The sequence below is a fragment of the Coregonus lavaretus genome (assembly GCF_964263955.1).
Source record: "Coregonus lavaretus genome assembly, contig: HAP1_SCAFFOLD_7984, whole genome shotgun sequence".
Classification (NCBI taxonomy): domain Eukaryota; kingdom Metazoa; phylum Chordata; class Actinopteri; order Salmoniformes; family Salmonidae; genus Coregonus; species Coregonus lavaretus.
In genome coordinates, this window is record NW_028166288.1 from 1 (window position 1) to 23,385 (window position 23,385).

General features: G+C 45.6%; 1 protein-coding gene across 1 annotated transcript; it reads left to right on the plus strand.

The window, feature by feature from the left end:
• Positions 1-654: 654 nt before the first annotated feature.
• On the plus strand, positions 655-23,072 carry LOC311114901 (triple functional domain protein-like; the record flags this gene model as incomplete). The annotated part of the gene is made up of 17 exons (XM_084190122.1): positions 655-910; positions 12,512-12,795; positions 13,011-13,181; positions 14,333-14,428; positions 14,796-14,944; positions 15,176-15,242; positions 15,589-15,692; positions 15,832-15,901; positions 16,180-16,269; positions 16,461-16,604; positions 16,768-16,845; positions 17,643-17,834; positions 18,030-18,207; positions 18,603-19,399; positions 22,326-22,573; positions 22,766-22,904; positions 23,045-23,072. Coding segments are annotated over 17 exons (3,091 nt in total), but the record flags the coding sequence as incomplete, so codon positions are not given.
• Between the last annotated feature and the right edge of the window lie 313 nt (positions 23,073-23,385).

A 23,385-nucleotide genomic window follows, 5' to 3' on the forward strand; every position in this document is an offset into this window, starting at 1 on the left:
ACTGATTTCCCTGTTTGAAACGTCACTGATGTGCCCATCATCGTCAATGTATATTTTAATGGCATATATGGCAGTTTAATGGACATTTTTCTCCCTGCATCTACTGCTTTAGAAAGTCAGAGCGTTTCTTGAGTCATATTGAGGCATCTGAATGTGAGATGAGTGACTCACCAGAATGACACAATACAGTGGAGCTACAGTATGTGGTTGGTTTGGAGCCGGCACTGTGCTGAGCGACTGCTCTAATGGCCATCAGAATAAGCTCTTACTCTGGCCTTGTGACTGAGACTTGGTCTGCGGAAACGGAATGACTGACAAGTGGTAAATCAGCAGTTCTCAGGGGGACTTGGGGACTTCCAAACCCATATATGAACTCCGTTGTTGACATGCTAATAATAGACTCGCTATTGCTGATTAGTACCTAAGAACCTCGCCATTTAATGACATGTAGTTATAATTCACACGCTCATTATGGTACTGCTCCTAAACATCAATAAATTCAAGCTGTTTCTTCATAACCTCAAACTATTCCTTTATGTAATGTAATGGGGCTATTGTATGTTTATGTAAAACTGACATACTCTCTCTCCCTTGATCCCTCTCTCTCTCCCTCCCTCTGTTTCTCTCTCCCTCTCCGTCCCTCCCTCTCTCCAGCTCTCTGGTGGCTGTGAGCTGACCGTGGTCATCCATGACTTTGTTGCTGGTAATGGCAGCAGCTCTGAGCTGACTGTACGGAGGGGTCAGACGGTGGAGGTCCTGGAGAGGCTCCATGACAAGCCGGACTGGTGCCTGGTGAGGACCACAGACCGCTCCCCTGCCCAGGAGGGCATAGTGCCCTGTGCCATGCTCTGCATCGCTCACTCCCGCTCCAGTATGGAGATGGAAGGACTGTTCAACCACCACCACAAAGGTAGGCCTTGATGTTGGGACTGAGACACCTGGAAGGCTGGAACACACACAGATACACAGAAACACATACATAGACACACTGTCAGCCTTGCTGTTGTGAGACACATGGAATGCATTACAGGAAAAGATTACATGCACACGTCATATGGTTCTAAGCAAGTGGTGGAGATTAAATGATATGTTCAGCAAAAGTTTAAAAGATGTCTGGCGTCACTCTACCATTAGGTCTGGAACACACACGGACACACACACACACACACACACAGGCACCGTCTGCACCTTGGTCCCAGGGGGTTTCAAGGGGGCGAGTGTGTACTTGCAGCCAGGGAAGGATTCCAGATGCTCCCTGGTTTACAGTCTGTAGAGAGGTATTGATTACCACCTACATTATTCTGTGGGAATTCATGTAGACATTACTAACTCTGTGGGAATTCATACATGTATGCATGGACTGTCTCTCATGGTTCGTATTCGTCAGGCACCAAACAGAAGAAAACTGACTGAAACAGGTAGAGACTACCTGAACTTGTCCAATATAAAACACACTCATTTTCGTTTTCTGTTTTGCTACCGTGTGACCTTCAATATGATCCTGTCCTTTTGACTGGACAAGGGTTTTTCTTCTTCTTTCTTCAAAGGAGAAGTCGTTTCTGAGCTCCATGACCTGACCCCATTCCAGACCCCAGGGGATGAGATCAAAGAAACCTGGGTGGCACTGGGAGCTTCTGTTCTCATATCTGTCTTGACTGAGAGTCACTCAATAAAGTTTTGTTCCTGTCAGACGGCCCGCCCTCCTCCTGACTTGATCTGTAATAAGATAGAGGTGATGTTTGTGTACTGTATACTGGTGGTTTCCATGGTGATAGGTTCCAAACATTAGGCTCTTCATCATTTTATAGGGGAGTGAGGAATCCTGTATTTCTATTGGCTTAAACCAGTGAGTGTTTGATGCATGTTACACACTTGGATGGTTTTCTCTAACTAATATGAAACTAAAGGATTTCCCATCCAGTTCTTTATTATTCTACTATCTTAAAGTTTCATGTGTTCTTATTCCCGCACAGCGCCATAGTTTTTCTATGCCCTTTAGTGGCCAGTGAATTGTTATGCAAACTACAAACTGCTAAAGACTCCCCTCAGCAGGGCTCCTTTAGAACTAGGAGGATGAACATGTCCTTGGTGCTTCCCTTTGAGGTGCTTTGGCCATGCAGCAGAGCATGTAGGCCTAGGCCTTTTTCTCAGGGCAGTGGACTGGTTAAGGGTTTGGGGGGAAGATTGGGGAATTCTCTCCTTCCTACTCCCCACTGGTGCTGTCACCCAGATGCATGGCTGGGCCAGAATGAGTGCAGGCTGTGAGTAGGTTTGCCCTGGTAAACGTCTGGGAGTTGTAGAAGGGGATGGATGGATGTGTCTCACTAACACACAGGACGTCTATTCATTCGTTGTTTTTCCTCATTGCACTCCCCTTCCCTTGGACTTAGAACAAAGCCCTTGCTGGCTGGTTGCCTGTGGTGAATTAGGAGCTGTCATAGCTTGTGTAAACCCCACAAGTTCTTAGAAAATGCTGCTGATGTGACTCTTGTGATGTTCTTGCAATTAAGTTTGTAAAATGAATTAGACTAAGCTACTGCTTTTTGGCTATTTTTGTATTTTCCAACTTTAGGATCATGGCTTAGGACAGGGTTCCCCAACTGGGGGCCTGGTGGTTTTATTTGGCCCCTCAAGTTTTCTGATAAAAAAAACATAAATATTATAGATCTGTTCCCAAGTATTCCCACGCATAATAGTGAGATATATATGTGTTTTTGTAAAAAAAACTAATATATATAGTTGGACATAAAAGACTGTAAAAACACCAGGAAAGTGATTTTAATTTTGGAAATCTGTTCCCAAGTATTCCCACGCATAATAGAGAGACATACACAACATATTAATGCCCATGATTTTGGAATGAGATGTGTCCACATACTTTTGGTGTATGTGGTCTTAAACAAATAATTATAATTTATTATAATTTATTGGATTTATATAGCACTTTTCTACCAACTGAGGTACTCAGAGAGTCAGGACACCTGTTTTAACGTCCCATTCGAAAGACGGCACCCTACGCAGGACAATGTTCCCAAATGTAATCAAGGTTTTAAATTATGTTTAGTATTTTAGTCAAATATGATATATGTTTAGGCTTCTTGCAGTCAATTTGCAGTCTAAATATATATTTGTTTTATTATGTTCCGGCCATCTGCTCAAGAAAAAATTGGCCTGCAGCTGAATATAGTTGATGATCCCTGGACTAGGAAATGTCACTATGACTGTATCTCCAGCTAGGTCAGTGTGGACCGGAGTGTACAGTAGGTGAAATAGTTTAGTGTATTTCTATAATGTGCTAAAAAGACAATAGCAACACCTCCCTTCAGTTGCTGATTCAGATTAAAACGGTTACCTTCTCGAAGGTACCAGGGTGGCCTTAACTTTTATGGTGTGGCGCACGTGTGTGTGTGTTCCACGCGTGTCTGTTGTGCACGTTGCACACATGTACAGTATCTTACAAAATTGAGTACACCCCTCACATTTTTGTAAATATTTGAGTATATCTTTTCATGTGACAACACTGAAGAAATGACACTTTGCTACAATGTAAAGTAGTGAGTGTACAGCTTGTATAACAGTGTAAATTTGCTGTCCCCTCAAAATAACTCAACACACAGCCATTAATGTCTAAACCGCTGGCAACAAAAGTGAGTACCCAAATTGGGCCCAATTAGCCATTTTCCCTCCCGGTGTCATGTGACTCGTTAGTGTTACAAGGTCTCAGGTGTGAATGGGGAGCAGGTGTGTTAAATTTGGTGTCATCGCTCTCACACTCCCTCATATGGTCACTGGAAGTTCAACATGGCACCTCATGGCAAAGAACTCTCTGAGGATCTGAAAAAAAGAATTGTTGCTCTACATAAAGATGGCCTGGGCTATAAGAAGATTGCCAAGACCCTGAAACTGAGCTGCAGCACGGTGGCCAAGACCATACAGCGGTTTAACAGGACAGGTTCCACTCAGAACAGGCCTCGCCATGGTCGACCAAAGAAGTTGAGTGCACGTGCTCAGCGTCATATCCAGAGGTTGTCTTAGGGAAATAGACGTATGAGTGCTGCCAGCATTGCTGCAGAGGTTGAAGGGGTGGGGGGTCAGCCTGTCAGTGCTCAGACCATACACCGCACACTGCATCAAATTGGTCTGCATGGCTGTCGTCCCAGAAGGAAGCCTCTTCTAAAGATGATGCACAAGAAAGCCCGCAAACAGTTTTCTGAAGACAAGCAGACTAAGGACATGGATTACTGGAACCATGTCCTGTGGTCTGATGAGACCAAGATAAACATATTTGGTTCAGATGGTGTCAAGCGTGTGTGGCGGCAACCAGGTGAGGAGTACAAAGACAAGTGTGTCTTGCCTACAGTCAAGCATGGTGGTGGGAGTGTCATGGTCTGGGGCTTTATGAGTGCTGCCGGCACTGGGGAGCTACAGTTCATTGAGGGAACCATGAATGCCAACATGTACTGTGACATACTGAAGCAGAGCATGATCCCCTCCCTTCGGAGACTGGGCCGCAGGGCAGTATTCCAACATGATAACGACCCCAAACACACCTCCAAGATGACCACTGCCTTGCTAAAGAAGCTGAGGGTAAAGGTGATGGACTGGCCAAGCATGTCTCCAGACCTAAACCCTATTGAGCATCTGTGGGGCATCCTCAAACGGAAGGTGGAGGAGTGCAAGGTCTCTAACATCCACCAGCTCCGTGATGTCGTCATGCAGGAGTGGAAGAGGACTCCAGTGGCAACCTGTGAAGCTCTGGTGAACTCCATGCACAAGAGGGTTAAGGCAGTGCTGGAAAATGATGGTGGCCACACAAAATATTGACACTTTGGGCCCAATTTGGACATTTTCACTTAGGGGTGTACTCACTTTTGTTGCCAGTGGTTTAGACATTAATGGCTGTGTGTTGAGTTATTTTGAGGGGACAGCAAATTTATACTGTTATACAAGCTGTACACTCACTACTTTACATTGTAGCAAAGTGTCATTTCTTCAGTGTTGTCACATGAAAAGATATACTCAAATATTTACAAAATGTGAGGGGTGTATTCACTTTTGTGAGATACTCTATGTGTGTGTGTTTGGTTCTTACAGGAAACAGGCTCTGTGGTTAGTCCCCAGAGATCCTAATGGGCAAACACACAGTTGAACAGGGAGAGCTTTGTGTGTGTTGCCTGTTTTACTCCTACAGCCCTGTCTGCACAGCAGGGTAGATTGGGATCTGGCTGTACAAATGTGTGAGAGGCACTTTAGCAGCTACAGTCAGTCACACTGCTGAAAGTTCTCTTTGGGCATTGTTTTTGTCAGCAATAAAACTAATGTAAGTGTATTGAGCTTAGCTTAAATAAGGACATTGCAACTGTGCTGAAAAGTAAAGCTGCTACTAAAGATGCTACATTTCTACAGTACATAATGCTTGTGAAAGCTGAGCTCATGCTGTTTGAGGGCTGGAGCTTCTACTAGGGGTTTTACGGTAAAGTGTGCCATCTGATTCTAAATGTCCATTGGGACAGAGGAGGCTTGCCTTCACAACACAACAGCCCACTCTCTGGGAGAGTAGAGAAGAGAGAGCAGATCACATCCCACTAACACAGCAGACTGATCTCATCTGAGCTAGAGGATACAGCCGCTTCCTAAAGCTTTTTCTTAAACGACATGATTCTTTATCTGTTTTATACAATGCTTTTGAAGAATTGGATTTTAAACAGTGTGAGAACTTGAGTAGTACCAGGGCAGGTTGCCATGGCAAATGGAATACGGTCTATTTTTGCTGTTAGTCCTCTGTACCATATGAGCTCACAAGCGGGACCCTCGGAAAACTGCAAATTCTGGCTGCTGGATTTGGGTATGTAACGTTACTATATAGGACCTATATAGAACCAGTCCTTTAAGTGTTCCAGTCATTTTAACAGTATAGAACAGGCTCCAACTATGTAATGGATTGTTATTGTTGTGATCATTGGTATAATCAAGTAAAACATTGAATTATTGTTTACATTATTTTGCAGCATACCTTTAGGGCATTACAATGTTGTTTTCTGTTGATTTTTCACAGCCTACTTTAGAGGACATATCAAGAATAACGTCTTTATTGTATGTGAGAGTCTGGGGGATAAGTACAGTAGCCTATTATATTGATTGAATGGCTGTTATGAAGTGGATTATATGGGTGCATTAAAATGATTGAAATACCGTATTAAAGCTGGCAAGCTTTGGACTAGATTAAGCACATCTGAGTCACATGTGGGACAGACAGACCGAGAGACAGGCAGGAAGGCATGCAGGCTGGCTGGCTGACTGATTGACTGAATCAGCCATGTTACTACCTGTTGACAGAACAAACAGTCTATACAGCTGTAGTAACTCTGTTTGTTCGTGGTGCATCACGCCCACCCCATTGCTGTCCAAACCCTATCCTCCTCCTCACCCATTCACCAGGATCCAAGAGTTAGCCAGCTTACTTTCCTGAATCATCTTAAACAACTCCATAGTTCCTATAGCTCATAGAAAAAGATTGACTTGAAATAGAAATGGTATGAATAACATGACATGATCAATAACCCATAGCTTTCTTAATACACCTGATAATCAACAGTTACATCTGAATGTGTATTCATGTTAGCTGGCTGATTGATCCTTGCTTTGTGATGATCCACCCCTCTAGTGATATTCTTGCTATTGTAGACATGTGGAGAACAGACAGACACACACAGTATCACCCACTGCATATCACAGTCCATCATACAGCTGGCTTGGCCTGTGTGCCCTCCTGTCCTGTGTCTGATGAGCCTTGGTAGGTTTCCCAGGAAGTGGGCCAGACATCTTAATCCAATTGTGACAGAGGACAGTGAGCCACCACTCTCTGATTGGCTTGGACTGTGCCACACGTCTCCTCACTAGGGCTGGCACAATTACCGTATAACTGTGTAATTGACGTTATGGATGAAGACCGTCGTGAGAATAAAATAACCGTCTTAACCGTTTCAAATAAATTATGAGTTTTTTGGTTTTGTTGAACGAACGCGGGAGAGAGACGGGACGGCCGGGCATTCTTGTGGTTGAGTCCGTTTCCACAGTAACATGGACAATTAACAACATGATGAAACTTTGCTGCTCCTTGCTGATGGTCAAGCAAGGTGTTGTAGCTAACATTGAAATAGAATGAATAAAACATGCTTGGAACCTCTAACCCTGGCAATTTGACTGGCAAACTCATGGGTACACTCGCAATGGCTGCCTGGTATTGTGATGCAATAATTTCCACGGTAATGTAGAATATTCATTCATGATGTGGCTCATGCAAAGGAATGTCTTTTTTGTAATGTCAGTTGAGTTGAATCAACAAATCACAGCACATATTGATGGGACACTTTCTGCTTTTACTTCCTGCTTTTACTTCCTGCTTTGCTCCTATAAGTACACTTGCAATGGCCGCTAGTCCAGCCATTATGCCATCATTGACTTGATTGGGGACGCCTGTTCTATTTATATGGCAGCACATGCAGCCAGGAGCGGAGGAGAGGAGAAAAAAATGTGTCTTCAACAATAAATTATAATATATATATATTATTATTTATTTTTTGCTATTCTAACGGTTATTAAGGTGACCGCGGTCATTTGGCTGGCCAATAACCGTCATCCAAAATTACTTGACAGCCCTACTCCTCACCCCATTCTGTCTGATACTATACTGCTGATAGTGACTTGAAATGTACTAGACAGACAGGGTACCATATTTACATGTGTTTGAACGTACTGTATGTGTCATGCCAGAACCTATTGTGTCTCCTAATCCCTAGGATTTAGCTCAGTGGCCTCACATAGTCACAGCAGACCCTGGTTTGAACCTGTTATTGTGTTTCTGTTTCCATGAATGTTTGGGACAGAGTGCGGTTGTGAGCTCAGTTGCTGAAAGACCCCCTGGCGGGAGAACGGAGTGAGGTCACTGCATTGCTTACACTCCTACCCACTACCCAGAGACAGGGGATGCATCCCAAATGGCACTATCTCCCCTACATAGTGCACTACCTGGTCAAAATAAGTGAACTAAATAGGGAAAAGGGTGCCATTTGGGACACAGAGACAGCGTCTCACAGGGGGCATGTCTGTGATGTCTGGGGTTATTTTACACCCCGCTGAAGAAACAATGGACAGGAATGTGTCAAGGCTGGTGACCCTCCTTCTGTTAAATCACTGTCTACGAGGACACCCAGACCTCTCAGCCCAATATTATATCTCGCCCTAGGAGGCACCTCAAAGTTAGCTGGTGATGCTGCTTTGTAGCTGTGACTGTAAGATCAGATAAGATAAACATTATTGTCCCCGAGGGGAAATTGGTCTTGGACATCTTTGTCTTACCTAGCTATACCACACAAAAATACATGAATACAGATACAATATTAAAAGAGAAGTTATGTTGTGTTCTTCACTGAAAATACTTTCGGTGTCCCTGTCAGCCAGGCTAGTTCTTCCTCCTTCATACAGTATATGAGACCCTGTAGCCCACTTGCTGAGGTGATTGATGGGCTGCCCCGCAGCCTGTGAGAGCTCTTCAGACCTACTCTCAAATAGCGCTGTTACACCAGGGGTCTGGCCCCTTGCATGTCTGTGTCCTGTTTGCTCAATATGTGGAGTGGATACGCACTCATGTGTATAAGAGGCACCAGACTGAGTTTGCCCCCCTGCCACTAACCAACTGGCAGATAGGGCTTTCTAATGGAAGAGCAGTTGATGTAAGTGTAAATGTGAGAGATATACTATAACTGTATACTTTTAGCCAGCTAGATGAGACAATATGGACACTGAGTAAGTTGTTTGTGTGTCTCCTAAAATGTAATCACACTGATACTGACAGCTCTGTACAGTATTAGAGGGAAGGAAAGTTTTACTGGGCACCCTGGCATGAGTGTACTTCTCTCAGGTAAGTAGAGGGAAGGTGGGCCTGTGAGGAGGGACACACTGAGCTCTGTCTCTGCGGTCTAGTAGAAGGTTTGTTCAGGTGGAGATTTGATGCCCGTTTCCATCCTCCTCTCAGAATGGAGGATGGGGCTGGGTAAGGCTGGGCTGGCCTGGAGGTGTGTGTGTACCTAGTGGGCCTGGCATAGTCTTCTGTACACATCCATTACTGTAACACATGGTCCTGCTAGCCTTCTAGTGCTCCACTTGGTAGAAAAGACCCTGAAGCATGACTGAAACAGCCCGTAATGGCACCTTCCTTTATGTCAATAATATTGTAACACATTTGATAAATGGACTCAGGTTTTCATGGTATGCTGCTACAAGTTATTTATAAGTCTCTTGAAAGCCCTTGGTTCTCCCCTGCAGACTCAGAAAACAATTTTAGAAAAGTACAGGGCTGTGTGAACACCTTATCTTCTCAGGCTCTCTGGCTCGGACTCCCACAGCTGGGTTAGACTGAGAGTAGAGCGAACACATGCTTTATATCAGCAGCATATTACACTACAATATATAGGTCTCCTGAAGCCATCTTAACTAAGGACTGTGATCCCCCTCAACCCCACCATCCACCCCACCCTGTGACACACATGTTTGCTGTCACGAAGGACCAACATGTGAAGTGTGTATCAGAATATACTGTAACTACATACAATAACACAATGCTATTCTTCACAGAGTGAAAAGAGGAGAGGGAGAGTTACTTCTTTTTCAATTTCACACCTTTTAATTTCAAATCAATTTAATGTATTTATTATCAAATGCACAGTGTCCATAAACAGGTCTTGAGGTATTGAGACATTAGTTGGAGTTGTCGGAGCAGTCAGAGAAGCGCAGGGCATCCCTTTTGCTCTTGTCACCAGCAGCCTCCTGCTTGCCGTACATTGTCTTCTCCATGGTCCTCTTCTTCCCCATGCAGCTAAGGAAGGCACAAGCCGAAACGTATGTCAGTGTAGTCTATTAACACGTGTTGCTTTGAGATGAAGAACATTTTAACCTTCAATTGCAACTTCTATGGAAGTGAGTTCTGGCCCTTATCCATAGTTGCCATGATCTATTTTTGGTTCCAAGCACCCTTTCATTTATTTACTCAAGAGGCTAAGAGTTGAGACTGACCTGAGGAAGTCCTCCATGGCGTCGAGGCGCTGCTCCATGCCCTCCATCCTCAGCAGAACCTTCTCCTGAAGCTCCATCATCAGCAAAGCCTTGTTGCTGTCCCCTTTAGCCTGGCACTGGAGCAGTCCTCCTTTCCCTTGGCCTTGCCTTGTCCACTTCTTCTTGCTGAGCCACATGTGAACCATACAGACGACCAGAAAGGCCACCCCGAGGGCCAGGATGGTGCAACCCACGTCAGGCATGGTTATGGAGTCCAGGATGGAGGTATTGTACTCCTCCTCCGTTCTCTCCACCACCTTTCTCAGCTCGTCTGGTGTGATATCCATGCCAACTCTGGACCAGGTTGGGAGTTTGCAGTGCTGCACGCCAATGTCAGTGCACACCATCTTGAAAGAAGTAAGGCTGAACGCGAGGATGAAGTAGCCCCAAAAGGCTCCTGGGCTTATTTGCTCCTGGGCTCTTTGTAGGTCTAGAGATGTGTCAGTCTGATCCAACCGTGTCTGAGGAACGAATGAAGGCTTGGGCCAGTGCAGCCTCAGATCAACCTCAGCAGTCCCATTGTGACATCATTTGAGTGCCATTTGACATCATTAGACTGTCATGATGTCACAATCCAACCCTGTCTGAGTATAAGAGCCTGCAGGAGCCAATGAAATGCAGCCACAGACCATTTCAGCAGACATATTGTGACATCATAAAGCAGTCAAATGACACCTTGAATCATTTTGTGAAAATGGCACCCTTGCATGCACATCAAAAAGATTGTAGCAAACATAGTGCCATCTGGAATGATGAATTAAAACTGTCTATTCAAACACATCTTAAAACAACATAGTCCAACATAGTATCAAATAAATCTGGAACTGAAGGGAAACTCTATTCATACACTGTCTGTCATTTGGCGCGCCATCCAGGCTGACTTGTTTGCGCAACATTTTGAAAAAGTATGGAAGTAATTTACTGTGCTGTAGCTTTAGGAAAACAGCTGTAGAGACTTCATGAAATCAGCCATGGCCTGGCTTGAGAACATCTCCTGAGATTGCTCTTGGCTGCTAAGAGAAACCCTTTCGACATGGCCATGGGTGTAACCTCCTTTTAGCCTGAATCTCACTCTACAAATGAAAAATAAGTCACACACTCCTCTCTCCTTGCTGAGACCCACTCTGCCTTATGATGCACTAGCAGCAGCAGCACCCTGTTCAGTCTTTGTATCAGCAAGATATGCGTGTGCGATCAGTCCATGCCAAAGGCCTGATCAGTACATGATACCCATGGGGTCAATTCAGAGCCATCACCTTCTATCCCACTCGGATTTGTATAGGAGTGTTAGAGATTTCTCTGCTCGTATGTTGTTGTTTTGAATTGATTCGTTTCTCAATGTTATAAGTTCTAAGATTCTTTAAGAGGCCTGTCATCTTTTCTCATGGCAGCATAGGTACATGTTATTTTTACTGAGCGAGTGGTGCACTGTTGGTGAACCCTGACCCTTCCAGGATGGTCATCATACCCTGTCAGAAGCTGTTATGGTTAGATGAGTTCAGTAGGAGGATCTGGTTACACAGAGTTCAGTTCACTGAGAGACAGAGCCAACCGCTGAGAACACAGAGGTCACCTCACTAGAAACTTTACTCTACTGCCACCAGTGGGCTAAGGCCCCGGCCACACAGAGACAGAAAAAACACATGGAGAATGCACTACGTATCCGTCTATTCATCAAAATGTCAGTTCGGTCATCTCCATCACCCGTCAACAAATGAGGCGAGCCCCAATAGACAAACCTTTGGCACAACCTGTTTTTGAAGGATACAACATTTCTATGAAGCTGGGACCTGAGCAATCTATCCATCCCTCAGTTTACATCAGCAGAAGCACCCCACACAGCCTCACATTTAAACCCACAGCCTCAGCTAAGTCCTCTCCCACACCTCTCAGGGGAGATAGAACCACAGAAGAGGGAGGTGGTGGGCATGCAGCCTAAATTAGATGCACACACACACACACACACACACACACAGAGAATAGCTTATGCAACTTTTATATAATGTTGTGTATGCCATGGTTTTTAAAATGAGGTTCACCCAGTTCACTTTCAAAGGAGGAATATCTATCGATAGACGCTTCAATGCTGAGGGTGGACACGCAATGTTAGGATGTGATGCTACATTCTAACCATCATGTACTAAAATGGAATGTCTGAGTATAGATAAATAAGGAATTATGCCTCCTAGGTAATGATGTACCTTGCAAAAGTGCATCTAATCTCATTGGTGTCCTCATAGCTGAATTCAGACCCATTCCCAAGATACTATGCACTGTGCACTGTGACTGACCTCTCTCTCTCTCCTTCTCTCTCTCTCTCTCTCTCTCTCTCTCTCTCTCTCTCTCTCTCTTTTTCTTTCTCCTTCTCTTTCTCTCTCTCTCCATGTCTCTCCCCCTGCAGACACCCTGTCTGTGTCCAGTAACGATGCCATCCAGCCCGGCGCCAGCCACACCCTGGGCTTCCACAGCTCCCCGGGGCCCAAGCGACCGGGCAACACGCTGAGGAAGTGGCTGACCAGCCCCGTGAGGCGCCTGAGCAGCGGCAAGGCCGACGGACACGTCAAGAAGCTGGCCCACAAGCACAAGAAGAACCGTGACGGACGCGGAAAGAACGCAGACTCTGCCGGCTCCCAGAAAGACTCGGACGACAACGCCGCCACGCCACAGGACGAGACCATCGAGGAGGTCCGTTCGATTGGTCACCTTCACGTTTAGTTTACCTCTTCCTCTCTGTCTCTCTATCTTTATCTCTCCTTCTATCTCTCATATATCACTGCCTTTCTTTCTCTTTTTCTTGATCTATTCAACACTAAATCTCTCCCTAATTTCCTTCTCTCCTTTATTTTGAGCCGATTGTGTTCTATTTTGTTGTAAACTCTGTTGTCGTTGTCCCTCTACAGAGGATGAGGAACGAGGGGCTGAGCAGTGGGACTCTGTCCAAGTCCTCCTCCTCTGGGATGCAGAGCTGTGGGGAGGAGGAGGGAGAGGAGGGGGCTGATGCTGTACCCCTGCCTCCCCCCATGGCCATCCAACAACACAGCCTGCTGCAAGCTGACTCTCAGGACGACAAGGTGAGACTCACACACTTAACAGGCCTCCATGAGGTTTAGTTAGAGTATATCAAAGAGGGGACAATCGTCTTTCCTGTAAAATCTTTTAGAAAATAAAAAGAGACATTGGTAAATCAATGAATGTATTTCTTTTAGACCAGTTTGTCTGAAAAGGTAGATATTTTATACAGATGCAGTTTAGCTTCATTCACTCATCATCACATACCAGTTATGGTAACTAGAGCGATAGGCGTTTCTTTGACACTAATATAATTGTTTTCTCTTCTTTTCTTAACTTTAACTTTACCAGCATTATGTTGATTTTTGTTCTGCCTCTGTTTTGTCTCAGTTCCCGTACCTTTCCATGTAACTGCCTACGCTCTAGTCACACTCCCCCAATTTAGTTCCCAGCCGTCCATCCTCAGTCATGCTATCTCCTCACCCTCGCTGCCCTATGTTTTTCTATGACTATTGTTGCAGATGTGACGAATACTCCATTTGCTGTAGTTAGTGAAGTTTGACTAGAACTGACTGACTACCCCTTTAAAGACCTGGCCTTGTTTAGTTTAGCCTGTTGCTATCGTTTTGCCGGACTAGCTGTGCTTGTGACTGGCCTGTTGCCCGGGTTACCCCTGTTGTAATGGAGTATTTAACAGCACATGTACATTGTTCAGTCATGTGCTCCACTGTGGTGCAAGTGCTCAGAACCTCGCTCCAACCAACCCCAACCCCTGCCTCGTCCCCTGTATCCTCCATGCTAGCCTGGCCCCCACTAGGCCCCTATTTGGCCCTGATTAGGGAGACCACACCCATTCCTTATGGGGACATTTGGAATGTCGGGCGGGGTCAAAACACGTCAATGGTGAGCTTCTCTAAGAAATGAATGTATGATGCAGTGATGTCATCATGTACTGTAATATGTGTAATATGTAGAAAACTATTGAATACAGTGACAAATACTTTCCAGAACATATTAATCAAATGTAGAGTGTAAACATTAAACCACATCCACCCCTCTCTCTCTCTCGCTCTCTCTCTCACTCTCTCTCCTTTCTCTGTCTCTGTCTCTGTCTCTGTCTCTGTCTCTGTCTCTGTCTCTCTCTCTCTCTCTCTCTCTCTCTCTCTGTCTGTCTGTCTCTCTGTGTCTATCTGTCTCTCTCTCTCCCTCCCAGGCGGCCTCTCGTCTATCGGGCCGACCCAGTAGTTCAGAGACACCCAGTGCGGCTGAGCTGGTCAGTGCCATCGAGGAGCTGGTCAAGAGTAAGATGGTAAGACCCAGCCATCCATCTGTCTACCACAGTGCTGTCAGTTACGCACGCACACACACACACACTGCCAGCTCAGCTCAGTCTGGTGCCAGGGTGGATGTGACGTGTCATGGTGCCATGGCCATGGCCCACCAGTCATCTGTGAACCATTTAAGTCACCACACCAACTGACTGCTTCTCTACATAAGACCTGGCACAACACTTTAATGCTCCCATACTTTGTCACACCATCATAGCAGTAACACCACTGCTCTCTCTGCTAGCACATTGATTGTATGGAGAAGCTCAGCTTACTCACTGCATGTGCACAATGAATATACACTAAGTGCTCTCTCTCTCTCTCTCTTTCTTTCTCTCTCTCTCTCAGTCCCTGGAGGACCGTCCCAGCTCTCTCTCTGTGGAACAAGGGGACAGCAGCAGCCCCTCCCTCAATCCCTCCGACAACTCCCTCCTGTCCTCCTCGTCCCCCATCGATGAGATGGACGAGCGCAAGTCGGGTTTCCTCAAGAGACGCCAGTGAGTTCAGTTTCACTCCGCAACGTCTCATACATAGAAATAGAATGACTAGAAGGGTTGCCCTCATTCAAGCTAATGAGGCCGTAATGGCTGGACCGGTGATGGGCCCTTTCTAGTCATTCTATTTCTATGGTCTCATAGCCTAGAATATGCCCTGAGCCATCAGATAAAACTGTCCTGTGGTGGTCTAGCTAATCCATCCACTGTTTACTTCACCTCTCTCCCCTACAGCTATGTGTTACTGGAGCTGGTGGAGACAGAGAGGGACTATGTGAGAGACCTGGGTTCAGTGGTGGAGGTGAGAACACAATCTTTCTTACTTTAGGCCCATAATCAATGACTCATTCCTCTCCATCACACTCTGTTCACGTTCTAGACTTGGTCAAAGTGCTACTGTAGGTCCCGTCCACAAAACAATCCCTAATCCTTACGACCCCTAGGCTCTCCTTATGAATCTAAATGAACTGAATAGGTATAAGCAATATGGTAACAGCTCCACCTTGCCCTCTGAACATAGTGCGTATAACTATCAAATCCTAGCAGATCACCACAAGTGCCCTAAGGGGTAGAGGTTGTTTGTGGACAGGGCTATGGAATAGTATTGGCTGTCCTGTGGTCACCTGAATGTCTTATCTCCCCTTCAGGGCTACATCAGCAAAATGAAGGAGGACGGCGTGCCAGACGACATGAGGGGAAAAGACAAGATAGTGTTTGGGAATATCCACCAGATCTACGACTGGCACCGAGAGTAAGACGAGAATAGTACCTATCTACAGGACTAGCGTTATTATTAGTTTGACTTTTGTATTAGTATAGCTAATGTAAAATATCCCACAGCATTGATTTCTTTCACTTTTCTCACAATACTCTTCTCTGATTGGCCACAGCTTCTTCCTGGGAGAGCTAGAGAAGTGCCTGGAGGATCCTGATAGGCTGGCTCCCCTGTTCGTCAAACAAGTAAGAGAGATTTGATGATTTTCATTGGCCAAAATATACTATCAGTAGTGGATGTCACTGTGCTGTGCATCATAACAAGGTTAGTGCTATCCGAGATCCTTGGGACGTCCCTACCCTAAACCCTAACCTTAACCCCTAAACTTAACCCTAACCCTAACCCTTACCTTAACCATTTTAAATTTAATGGGGTAGGGACGTCCCAAGGATCCCGGATAGCAAGGACCATAATACAATTTCCTCACCATTTCCCTTGTTTTGTTTCCTTGTTTTCCTGCTAGGAGCGACGGTTACACATGTATATCGTGTACTGTCAGAACAAGCCCAAATCAGAGCACATCGTGTCTGAGTACATAGACACTTACTTTGAGGTAAGAATACACACACTTACTCCACCCCACACATACCCCACAAGTGGGTTTATTCCAGTCTCTCGAACGGAGCACATACTGCATCATAAGAGCCTCATTGTTTCCTGTTCTCATACCCTGTGTTATATTTTTACGCAGTCTGTTTTTTTACTGTGTACAAATAAACCTAATGTGCTCCCTGTGAATTTTAGGAGCTCAAGCAGCATCTGGGCCACAGACTCCAGATCACTGATCTTCTCATTAAGCCTGTGCAGCGCATCATGAAGTACCAGCTCCTACTGAAGGATTTACTTAAGTTCTCCAAAAAGGCTGCAGTAGATACTACTGAGCTGGAAGTAAGAACTACAATCTGGGTTTGATTTGATGACCTTCCACCTCTAATAGCATGGACTAGCATTAATATTGCTATGATTTTGTTTTTATCTCAAAGTTATAAAGCTGCTATTATGTTTTCTTTCCCTCTAAAATTGTGTTTTCTTTCTTCTCTGTTCCCCCCAGAAAGCGGTGGAGGTCATGTGTGTTGTGCCCAAAAGATGCAACGACATGATGAACGTTGGGCGTCTCCAAGGCTTTGACGTAAGACTCTCGTGCCTCGTGTCTTCTTCAGGGAATAGAGAATGTAGTCTTTCAGTCCTATCTGGCTCAGTATAGAAGGTCACAAACTTTCCAAAAAAGCTGAACTTGAATTTGATTTCAGCCGTTAAGCCACATGGATCAAATGATAAATGGGAGAAGGGCTTCGGTTTGCTCTCTCTCCCCTTTTTCACTCATTGTATAATATGATAATAGCATGCTTCTAAGATGTATATTTCAACTGAGTGGCTAAGAATGAGTCTGAGCTGAGGCTGTCCTCTGTCCTCCCTCCTTTTATTTGTATGTATTTTATTTAAAGGCCCAGTACTGTCAAAATTCTGTTTCCCCTGTGTTTTATATCAAACTGACACTGTAAAAGTGTGACAAAATTTGATCAGTGTTATTTCCTGATAGTTGCTGATTCAAAATACAATCTACACAGGATCTTCTAATCAGCTGGTTTGCATGTGTGGGAGTTTTGGCTTTCCGTGGTGACATCACCATGCGTAAATTGGTTAATAGACCATTAACAAGGAGAGTTCCAAACCTCTCTGCCAATAACAGCTGGTTTTCAGTTTACCCCTCCCCACTTAGGTCACTCCCAGACAGTCCTAGCAATATTCTTGTTTGAGAAATAGTGTTTTGCTAAAAGCTACTTTTGCCCATTTTAATGGAAATCTATTACAGTAAGGTCCTTACTTGTTACCCATAAATAATTTGATATTGATATAAAATGGCTGCATTGGTCCTTAAACCTTTATTTAACCAGACAGGCAATACATTGTTATTCTCCCATGCAGGGTAAGATTGTGGCCCAAGGCAGACTGCTGCTCCAGGACACCTTCATGGTATCAGATCAGGACGGGGGGCTACTCACCAGGATGAAGGAGAGGAGGGTCTTCCTCTTCGAACAGATCGTCATCTTCAGCGAGCCCCTGGACAAGAAGAAAGGCTACTCCCAGCCGGGATACCTCTTCAAGAACAGCGTCAAGGTATGGAGCTTCGATCCCGATCATCTTCCCTAATCGATCACACTTAGATCATATTGCAGTGTGTGCATCTTTTTGGGCTGGACATTGCTAGGATAGTAATTGCCCTAAGGGCCAAAGTGGTTTGAATAGTTGTCTGATTCTGAAAACACTCACATCCCCTCCTCTCTCCTGTATATTGTGTATGTGTGTGTCCAGGTGAGCTGGCTGGGCCTGGAGGAGAGCACAGACGACCCCTGTAAGTTCACTCTGACCTCCCGGTCGTCCAGTGGCGGTGTGGAGACCTACGTGATGCACTCAGCCAACCCTGGAGTCAGCCAGATGTGGGTCCACCAGATCACCCAGATCCTGGAGAGCCAACGCAACTTTCTCAACGGTAAAAGAAGACACATCACAGTTCATCTGTCTAACTGTGTAGTGATATTATGCTAGCTTCTCCCAGGTGGCAGCATAATCATATCATATGATTACCCCGTGTTTCATCTGTCTCCCTGTGTAGTCATCCACTCCATAGAATTGGTCAACTTTCTGAGAAAATAAGTGTTTACAACACACCATAATATGAACTATAGCATGATGTACTCGAATGCAAAATGCAAAGAATGTTTTTATATTTGTTTCATAGCTAGACAGTGTGTACTCACTGAGTTGACGCTTTCTCTCCGACTCTCTTTCTCTCTCTCTCTCTCTCTCTCTCTCTCTCTCTCTCTCTCTCTCTCTCTCTCTCTCTCTCTCTCTCTCTCTCTCTCTCTCTCTCTCTGTGTCCCCCAGCACTGACATCCCCTATCGAGTACCAGAGGAACCACGTGGGGGCCAGTGGACCAGGCCTGGGAGCCCCCAGCAGCAGCAGTGGCCTGACAGGAGGCGGCTGCAGCAGTTCCACAGTAGGCCCTGGGAGTAACTCTCTGTGTGGCCCCCAGAGTCGCCGGCCATCGCGCATCCCCCAGCCCTCCTCCCGCATCCCACAGCCTGTCCACCACCACCACCCCCCGGGCCCTGACGGCCCGGAAAGGACAGCAGGTACGTGGTCCCGACAGACCCTTTCCTCCTCTCCCTCCTCCAAGCCTCCCTGCCCTCCTGACCCTGCAGAGGGGGACCTGGGGCCCCAAGATGTCCCCAAGATGCGAGTGCTGGAGGGTCCCCGGCCCCGCAGCAGAACCAGCAGCAACAGCAATGGCAAGTCCTTAGGCTTTGCTGAGGGCAGCTTCAAGGAGAGCTATCCTGGGGAGGACCCTCCTCAGACACCCATCCCACGGCTGGCTGTGGCCCCTCTGAATCTGGCCAAGCCTCGGGTAGGGACAGTCTCTCCACTGACCTCCCCCATAAAGGAGGGATTCATCCCGGGCAGCCCAGCCCAGAAAGGCTCCTTTTACTGGGCCACTGCGGTCCCAGCCTCCCCAGCTAGCCGGCCTGGCTCCTTCTCCTACCCCAGTGATAGTGGAGACTCGACCCTGGGCCACAGGGAGAGCCACAGCCACCGCCACTCCACCCACAGCAAGGACATAGACCGCATGAGCACATGCTCCTCCACCAGTGAGCAGTCCATACAGTCCACCCAGAGCAACGGGGTAAGAGCCCTACTCGAGTCCCAGGCTTCTGTCCGGCTTATTCCCTACTAACACCTTACTGGCTTGTCCTGGGTCATCTGAACCACAAGTGCGTACTAAACTATCTAAGTCCACTAACTTGCCTTTGGTGTGAGTTTTCATCCTTCCTGTTCTCTTTCAGACTCTACTAACAGTGTTTTTGGCTGGTACAGCAGCTAACTGCTACAGTAACTCTTCTTGCTGTACTGTATGTTGGAGTCCTCTCCTCTCCCTTGGTGTTTCCAGTATGACTCTCTGCCTCTGCTTGCCTAACTTCACACACCCACCTCTGTCTTGGCTCTAGTTTTTGCTGTCCCTTTGCTTCAGGCTATTTTGGTCTGATCTGAAAAACCATCAAGGCATTTACTGGGTTAAATGCAAATGAATGCTGATATAATGGAAGATTGATCTTTGACTTGGACTTCACCTGCTCTGATCATGCTGCTTCCTCTCTGTCTTGGTGCTGTGGGCCTGATGACACATCCGTGTTCTCCTTCTCTACTTGCCTTGCCCCTGAATACATTTGACTCACACCAAATGCATTTGGCCTCACTTCAAGCTTTATTCAGGCTCAGTCTCTCCTGAAATGGACTGTTTCTTCTCTACGCTCACTGTCTTTGAGAGACACCCACTCCATGTTAACTCTACTCTGTCTCTCTGACTTCTGGATACCTTGTCTTCGCTTCTATTTGTTGGCTACAAATCAGAAGGTCTATTTATGTTACATGTAGTAACCATATTTTAGTAGCTACAGTATGACTTTCCTCACTCTTCTTTCTGAACCTTTTGTAATGAATGCTTGGAAATCAAATCAAATTGTATTGGTCACATACACATACAGTGGGGGAAAAAAGTATTTAGTCAGCCACCAATTGTGCAAGTTCTCCCACTTAAAAAGATGAGAGAGGCCTGTAATTTTCATCATAGGTACACGTCAACTATGACAGACAAATTTAGATTTTTTTTCTCCAGAAAATCACATTGTAGGATTTTTTATGGATTTATTTGCAAATTATGGTGGAAAATAAGTATTTGGTCACCTACAAACAAGCAAGATTTCTGGCTCTCACAGACCTGTAACTTCTTCTTTAAGAGGCTCCTCTGTCCTCCACTCGTTACCTGTATTAATGGCACCTGTTGGAACTTGTTATCAGTATAAAAGACACCTGTCCACAACCTCAAACAGTCACACTCCAAACTCCACTATGGCCAAGACCAAAGAGCTGTCAAAGGACACCAGAAACAAAATTGTAGACCTGCACCAGGCTGGGAAGACTGAATCTGCAATAGGTAAGCAGCTTGGTTTGAAGAAATCAACTGTGGGAGCAATTATTAGGAAATGGAAGACATACAAGACCACTGATAATCTCCCTCGATCTGGGGCTCCACGCAAGATCTCACCACGTGGGGTCAAAATGATCACAAGAACGGTGAGCAAAAATCCCAGAACCACACGGGGGGACCTAGTGAATGACCTGCAGAGAGCTGGGACCAAAGTAACAAAGCCTACCATCAGTAACACACTACGCCGCCAGGGACTCAAATCCTGCAGTGCCAGACGTGTCCCCCTGCTTAAGCCAGTACATGTCCAGGCCCGTCTGAAGTTTGCTAGAGTGCATTTGGATGATCCAGAAGAGGATTGGGAGAATGTCATATGGTCAGATGAAACCAAAATAGAACTTTTTGGTAAAAACTCAACTCGTCGTGTTTGGAGGACAAAGAATGCTGAGTTGCATCCAAAGAACACCATACCTACTGTGAAGCATAGGGGTGGAAACATCATGCTTTGGGGCTGTTTTTCTGCAAAGGGACCAGGACGACTGATCCGTGTAAAGGAAAGAATGAATGGGGCCATGTATCGTGAGATTTTGAGTGAAAACCTCCTTCCATCAGCAAGGGCATTGAAGATGAAACGTGGCTGGGTCTTTCAGCATGACAATGATCCCAAACACACCGCCCGGGTAACGAAGGAGTGGCTTCGTAAGAAGCATTTCAAGGTCCTGGAGTGGCCTAGCCAGTCTCCAGATCTCAAGCCCATAGAAAATCTTTGGAGGGAGTTGAAAGTCTGTGTTGCCCAGCGACAGCCCCAAAACATCACTGCTCTAGAGGAGATCTGCATGGAGGAATGTGCCAAAATACCAGCAACAGTGTGTGAAAACCTTGTGAAGATTTACAGAAAACGTTTGACCTGTGTCATTGCCAACAAAGGGTATATAACAAAGTATTGAGAAACTTTTGTTATTGACCAAATACTTATTTTCCACCATAATTTGCAAATAAATTCATTAAAAATCCTACAATGTGATTTTCTGGATTTTTTTCTTCTCATTTTGTCTGTCATAGTTGACGTGTACCTATGATGAAAATTACAGGCCTCTCTCATCTTTTTAAGTGGGAGAACTTGCGCAATTGGTGGCTGACTAAATACATTTTTTCCCCACTGTATTTAGCAGATGTTATTGCGGGTGTAGCGAATTACTCCTTCTTTGCCCATGAGCTCTAGCATATAAACAGATTAACAACAAATGCTGCTCATGTGCAATCAAATCAATAACATTTTAATTTGTTTTGTCTTTTAGAGTCATTTTCACAGAATGCTTTGTGTGTGTGTGTGTGTGTGTGTGTGTGCGTGCATTTGTCTGTCTGTCTGTCCGTCTCTCTCTCTCTCTCTCTCTCTCTCTCTCTCTCTCTCTCTCTCTCTCTCTCTCTCTCTCTCTCTCTCTCTCTCTCTCTCTCTCTCTCTCTCTCTCTCTCTCTCTCTCTCTCTCTATGCCTCTCTCTTTGTGTAACCCTACCTATAAACCCTTACTGACTCCATTTCCTCCCCTGCCTCCCCCTCCTCCCCCATCTTGCCCCCTGGCTCCCCTTGCCCCCCCTCCTCCACTGCCCCCCCTCCCCCCTCCTCCAGAGTGAAAGCAGTAGCAGCAGCAGCATCAGCACCATGCTGGTGACCCAGGACTACGTGGCCCTGAAGGAGGATGAGATCAGTGTTTCCCAGGGCGAGGTGGTCCAGATGCTGGCCTCCAATCAGCAGAACATGTTCCTGGTGTTCCGGGCCGCCACCGAGCAGGGCCCTGCCGCCGAGGGCTGGATCCCCGGCTACGTTCTGGGTCACACCTCCACCATCATCCCCGACCTCCCCGAAGGAACCATCAAGTAAGATACAGACACTGCTGCTACTCCATGTACCAACATGAATGAATGAAAAGCTATATCTTCCCAAAGATACATTTTCACATCATGAGCTCTGCCATCATAAAAGTGAAACAGTAGACACAGATGTAGAAATCATAAGCTAATATTTTCTCTTCCTTTCCTCTTTCTGTCTGTTTCTCTTGTCTGGAGCAGGAAGTCATCCTCGTGGCACACAGCTCTCCGCATCAGGAGAAAGTCTGAGAAGAGAGACAAGGAGACCAGGAAGGAAAATAAGATGGAAAACGGCTACCGCAAGTCTCAAGACTGTCTGACTAATAAAGTTTCTGTAAAGGTAGAGTTTATTTGATAATCACCTGTATGGCTGTAAGACTTAAAGCCCCATTTAATGGATTCATGTTGTAATTATTTAATGTCTGTGTGGTCAAGCTAATTTGGAGAATAAACTTATTTGTGTTCATATTTTCCTTTCAGCTTCTAAATCCCAACTACATCTACGATGGTATGTATACATTTAAACAAAGCAGTGGTTCAATAAGGCACGTTTGTATTGTCTTGTATTGTACTGCGTACTTTCTATTGTCTATTGGTAGCTCAGATTGGGATTGTGTAGTTTGCATTTAAGTATCCTCCTCCCAGCCAGAACAGTGCATAGTGCAGGCGCTCCTGTTTCTGTAGCGTGAGGCAGCTTGAAAAAAGAAAGTAATAATCTAATAATAATAATATGCCATTTAGCAGACGCTTTTATCTAAAGAGACTTAGTCATGTGCGCATACATTTTTACGTATGGTACAACCCCTGGACAGGACGCTAGT